This window comes from Humulus lupulus, chromosome 1 (genome assembly GCF_963169125.1).
Source record: "Humulus lupulus chromosome 1, drHumLupu1.1, whole genome shotgun sequence".
NCBI lineage: Eukaryota > Viridiplantae > Streptophyta > Magnoliopsida > Rosales > Cannabaceae > Humulus > Humulus lupulus.
The window spans coordinates 9,301,008-9,306,892 of record NC_084793.1 but is presented as its reverse complement, the minus strand read 5'-3'; the positions used below and the strand labels follow the sequence as shown (position 1 = coordinate 9,306,892).

General features: G+C 29.7%; 1 protein-coding gene across 1 annotated transcript; it reads right to left on the bottom strand.

Moving 5' to 3' along the window:
* Positions 1–1,618: 1,618 nt before the first annotated feature.
* Positions 1,619–3,249, bottom strand: LOC133812613 (hyoscyamine 6-dioxygenase-like). The gene is made up of 4 exons (XM_062246432.1): positions 3,078–3,249; positions 2,743–2,990; positions 2,288–2,609; positions 1,619–1,944 (listed from the first exon to the last, which is right to left on the bottom strand). The coding sequence occupies exons 1-4, from the start codon at positions 3,237–3,239 to the stop codon at positions 1,696–1,698; spliced, it is 981 nt and encodes a 326-aa protein (XP_062102416.1). The 5' UTR covers positions 3,240–3,249; the 3' UTR covers positions 1,619–1,695.
* Between the last annotated feature and the right edge of the window lie 2,636 nt (positions 3,250–5,885).

Sequence of the window (5,885 nt, the reverse complement as noted above, 5' to 3'; positions counted from 1 at the left end):
AAAAATGGCCATATTTTTCAAAGTTTAAGAAAAAATTCCATATTTGGTGTAATTTCTTATTTTCCAAATCCGAACTTGACGCATCCAAACTCGCAAAACTTGTCCGATGTGCACCCCTAGCAGACACACTATTAGTTTATTTGAGTAAAAATCAAATATGAAATAATAATAAAATGTAATACTTAAATTTGATTAATTTTAAGTATTTATTTTATTCTCATTTTTACTCTTTTTAGTTATTTCTTTAAGTTTATATGTTTTTAAAAATAAAGTTGAAGTATTATTAATATATTAAAAATAATTTTAGTTATAGACAAAATATATAGGTGAGGGTAAAATGATTTTTGAAAAAATAATTTTGACTAAAAATAAGTATAGGGTACCATTTTAGTATTTATGAAAACTGAAAAGTATATCTGCAAAAATGATATATTTTTTTGTTTTTTTAGTTATTGTTAACTAAGCATAAAAGCAACTTCAGTGACTTATGAATTTCCTTTTAAATCATAGAAAAAAATACATTGTTTGGTGACTAATTTAAGTTAAATTTTGCTTAATCAAATTAAAAATTAACGAAGAGCTTCATTAATGGGCGTAGCCAAAATGAGTAATTATGTTAAAGTGAGTCCCAAAGCCAACAAAATAATACATATTCAATTTTAATTTTTGACAACGTTGCTCACCGTTGGTGACGTTGCTTTGTTTTTCTTTTATTAATTTTAGTTAAAAATTATATTAATTAAATAAAATATTGAATTTTGTATTTTTTCTAAAATTGGCATTGTAGCCCGCCATAACAGGAGATGCTCTAATAAGATACTTTTTAAATACAACACAAATCAATCCATTGCAATTAGCTTATCCAGGACAAAATGTTTGGTCTCGAAGAGTGTTACTATCGCGATCTTACTTTATTGGTGGCCACAAACTTGCGCGAAGAACACCAATGATATAAGAAGAGCTTGTTCAAACGGTACCGCCTCATGCCTCAGGGTGGCTAAAGTTGGCCACAATCAAAATGCCACCGGCACTTGCGGCGACGTCCGGCGATTGAGCTTCCTATTGGACCAATGCATGTACGAAAAAGGGAGCTCCGGTGGTCTTGGCTATTTGCTTTGCAATATTTGTGATTACGGTATTATTATAAATAAAATAACCCACGTTATTTTTTGTAAATAAACTAATGTACAATGTAAATATCCCTAAATGAAAATCTATTAAACCCACAAATCCTAAGCCCTTAAGAATCAGTATTTATTTGGAGGGTCGCTAGGAACTGTCTCCCTACTTGCGAAGGCTTATTGGTTTTGGAGCAAATGCTCCATTAGAGTGGACTTACTCATTATTAATTTTCAGTTGCTAAGTCTTCACTGATGCAAGTTTCAACAGGTTAATGCTTCTGAAGTCTTGCTGCAGTTTTGGACCAGAATTTTAGAGAGTTCAGTTTATCTAATTTTTCTGTCTTTGATTTAGAGGACCTCAAATGAGTCTGCAAATTCACTTGCAGGAATAGCTCTGTTTCTGGTCAACTCTCTCTTTGGGAAATAGTCCTCCATGTGCTTTGTTTTAGATATTAGAAAGATAGAAAACAAATGCACAACTGTACATAACCATACCTTTATTATAAGTAGAGGGTGAGTTTTGAGTTTATAGAAGTAGAAGTTGAAAGTAACGTGTGATCATATTATGCCATCTCTAAGCTTGGAGTTTATAGCGCTCAAGTGGTGGTTTTCTCTGGCAAGTATCTGTTACATAGGTGGCCAGAAAATCTTTGAATATGAAAGCTTTATAAAGAGGAGGACTATTGTTCTTTATCAGCACTTTTGCAGGCTCAATTTGGTAACTGTAGGAAGGAAAAATGAAGCTGCTTATTGTTGTCCGCCCAAGCTTTTGGTTCGTCACAACTCTGTGCTCAACACTTTTCAGCTCTCCATTGCTAATAATCTACACTGATAGTAGTTAATTAGCACTTGCTAATAAACATTCAGATAAAAGGGTTGAAGCAAATCTTATCAAAGATAGATTTAAAGTGAAAATCTTTTTAGAAAAAATCAAAGAATAAAGAAAGCTATGTCCAAAATTGAATGGTACAATACTATTTGACGGTACAACTAAATTAAACATCATGGAAAAGCCTAAAAAAACATAAAGATTCATACCACCTTAAAGATCTAATTTTTCTCAACATTTTATTTCACAAAAGATCACGAAGACAACACACACACACACACACACACACATATATATATATATATATATATTATATATATATAGATATACAGATCACCTCTAAAGTGTGGCCTATGTTGACAACAAATGCATTGGGGAGAGGCTCAACCGCAAGCCATTGGCCATCTTTAAGTATTTGGAGACCATTCATTTGTTGGAGAAGAATAGTTAATATGTCAACATCAGCATGTTTAGGTAGTCCTAATGTCAAGCTTGGATCTGGGCATGCTGGATAATGGTTTACAGACAGTACATGAACTTTAAACCCTTCAGTTTCATGGCTGAAGTAATTTGGTTCAAGTCCTAATCCTTCACTAATCAGATCCAAAAGACACAAACTCACCTTCCAAACCTCAATTGAGTATGGCCCCATCACCTCTCTAATTTAGTACAAGTCAAAGTGCCCAACAAAAAAAAAACATTTGTTAGTATTTTTGGAAAGTGATCATGCCATTGCCACCACTATTATGTACAATAGTAAAGAAATTAAACCCAGAATATATCCATACATACCGGTATTGAGGTGGTTTTTGAGGCCAAGATTGAATGTGTTCCTCTAAAGGATGACAAGGGTGTCTCAAAGCATCTCTCCAGTAATGTGTTTGCTCTTTCATAGGATCAATGCTGGTATATAGCCTACTGCTTTGGCTGATATCGTCAGAATACATGATTGCTTTGTCTTCAGCTGGTAACTTAAAATATTCCTCACTCACTTCCAACACATCCTTTAACATCTTCTCTGGAACCCCATGATTGATCAACTACATCTCATCATAATCCAACGCAATAAGTTGTTAATAAGAAACAAATCCCAGCTGTAATATAATCAAGAGATCAGCATGACAAACCTGGAAGAATCCAAATTCTTTGCAAGCATCTATGATTTGATGAGAGAGTTTGGTTGGATCTGCTTTGAGATCAATCACAGGTATGTTCTCACATATTGGGACTTTGGTATTGCCAGGTCTAGTGCCAGGTGGCATTATGTATGCCTCTGGCACAAATTTCATGTCTCCTTTTGTTGATAAGAGCTTCTCCATTGTTTCTAGCTCTTGAGAGTTGAGACCTTTGATTAGATGGAAAATGGAAGTAATGCGTGCTTCTAATTGATAAAGATCAAGTCAACCAAAATGCTAGAATCTTTAATGGTATTTGTCACAATCACTGAATAATGAAAGCTACTCTTATTATTAATTATAAAGGCCTGCTGATGTCGAATATGGTATTTTAAAGTGAAAATAGTAAGGGGTGTTTGGTATGAGATTTGGTTTGATAGTAATGAGAATGTCAAATTTAATATATGTTTGGTAAATTTATTTTTAATGGTTTAGGAGTTTGTGTTTCCAAGTTTTTAGCTTGATTTGAGGATAATCTTAATCACTTTAAACACTTGAATTTCACATTCTCTTAATCTAAACTCTCTCTAACTCTACTCCAAAATACCTAAACCGCACACCAAACACTCTCCTAAAGGGTAAAATCCTTAAAAATGAGAAGGCATATATGCAAAATTGCAAATTGCAAGTCATGGTTATAACGGCATGTCGTTTGAGTTCCAAAGGAAATGAGACAAGTTTTTTTTTTGGCAAATAATGTTTACAAATTTTTAAGGGAGTAGTTTTGTAATTTTGTTTACGCTATGTTATTTTTTAACTCAAATAATAATAAAAATATAAAGAAAATAATTGAAGAGGGATATGAATAACATATTTTGTGATTAAAAGTAAAGAACCATGAATAAAAAATATCATTATAAATAAATTATTACTAAAAAATTTGATGCTAAAAGTAAATATTAAACATAAAATATAATTAGTTGTAACCAAATTTATTTTTTAGTCCAACAAATTTTATTATTATATATAGTAAGTTGTGATAATATGTAACTAAATACACAAATTTTTTTGGGACTTATTTTTTTTAAAACATAATAAGTTAATTGAAATTATATAATTATTATAATAAAAACAATGGTAAAAAAAATTATTGACCAAAATTAGATAGATTATTAGTTTTGGTAGATTTTGTAAAACAGAAGATTATTGCACTCTCAAGCTATCGATTGGAACAAAAATGAATTCTATGATAAATAATGACACCTATGAGTTTTTTAGGGCTATTTTCCATGGTATATGGCTAAATGGTTATTCGAATTTCGAACTTCATTCAGGAGTCGGATTGTTTGGTGTCTCAATCATATCAGGAACAAAGTTATAAATGTTTCTATACACACTGGTATAGTTAATTATATTCTCACTTGTTATAATTATATTCTCACTTGTTATATTACAACAAGTGAGAATATAGTTAACTACACCAGTGTGTATAAGCATCTATAACTTTGATAGAGATGCCCACTGGCTCGCTCAATTAGCTCTCTCATTGAACAATTATAGCATTCATTATGGCAGATACCAATTATTAATGACATTTGCAAGGCACTCTTTTGCCTCTTTTAAGCTTTTTCCTAATGAATTTTGCTCTTGATGGGGGTTTTAACAGAACCTTTTCCAAAAAAACAAAGACACCTATGAGTTGTTAAAGCTTAATTTCTAAAGGAAGGAAGGCACTAAATGAGAATTTAGACTAAAAGATGATGGTGGTAGCACTCTTATGACAATAAAGCTCAACTAATGTTTATAAGATTTGTGCTTAAAGAAAAAGATAATTGACTTTGATGATATGTTTTGGGACGAGTTTGAGGAACAGTGAAAAGTTTAAGAAACTACAAAGCTAAAAACCAAAAAGCAAAAATTAAAGTATCCTAACCTAAACAAGAGGCTTTTTAGTTACTTTTCTATTTGGTTAACAAGAAAATTAACTAAAATTCAAACATAAATATAATATTAAAAAAATACACCTAATTAATGAGTAACCAAAACGTGTTTTATTATTTTCTATTTAAAAGTTACTAGATAGTTTCATAAACAAGTCACCTTTAGAAAATAACTTCATTATGTTTCTAAATATATAGCTTTTAAGGTAATCAAAATATATCTTAAATATTACAGAATTAAATAAGTTACTGAAACAATAATATGTTACCAATACCAACTACAATAATTAGCTATCAAATAGTAACTACAATATATATTAATTCCACAATTAATAATAAGTTATGATAATATATGACCTAAAAATTAAATTATGTTTTAAAAGATAACCAATAATCTTATATAGTTTTAAAGACAACAAAAAAGTAACTCACAAAAGATCCCATAATAACAAAATTTATGGACCTTAGGTGATCTCCAACTCATTTCCTTTATAAACACTTTAACTTTATTTTGATATACTTAAGGTCATCTTCAATCACTATTTCATTTTAAATCAATTTTAACTTCATTGTATCTCATTTTTCACCTCAAATTACTATTTCATCTCCAATCACTACTTAAAAAAAAACTCTATTTTTATTATTTTTAATCATCAATAGATAATTTAATTAATAATATAAATCAATATATTTTTGTGATTTTAAATTTAATAATGTTATTAGTATTTTATTTTTGTTATTAATTATCATGTTGTATATTTTTATTTATTTAGATTATTAATATAATTTAAATCTAAAATTAAAATATGAAATATAATTATAATTATAATAACAACAATAAATATTTAAAATATAAAATATTCTATAAGAGGATATGCAT

Excerpts from the sequence above, each read along its gene's own strand:
- LOC133812613 (XM_062246432.1), bottom strand. The coding sequence starts at position 3,239 with ATGAAATTTGTGCCAGAGGCATACATAATGCCACCTGGCACTAGACCT. Across the intron at positions 2,610-2,742 it reads CAAAAACCACCTCAATACCG|AGAGGTGATGGGGCCATACT; the intron begins GTATGTATGGAT and ends GTACTAAATTAG. Across the intron at positions 1,945-2,287 it reads ACATAGGCCACACTTTAGAG|ATTATTAGCAATGGAGAGCT; the intron begins GTGATCTGTATA and ends CTATCAGTGTAG.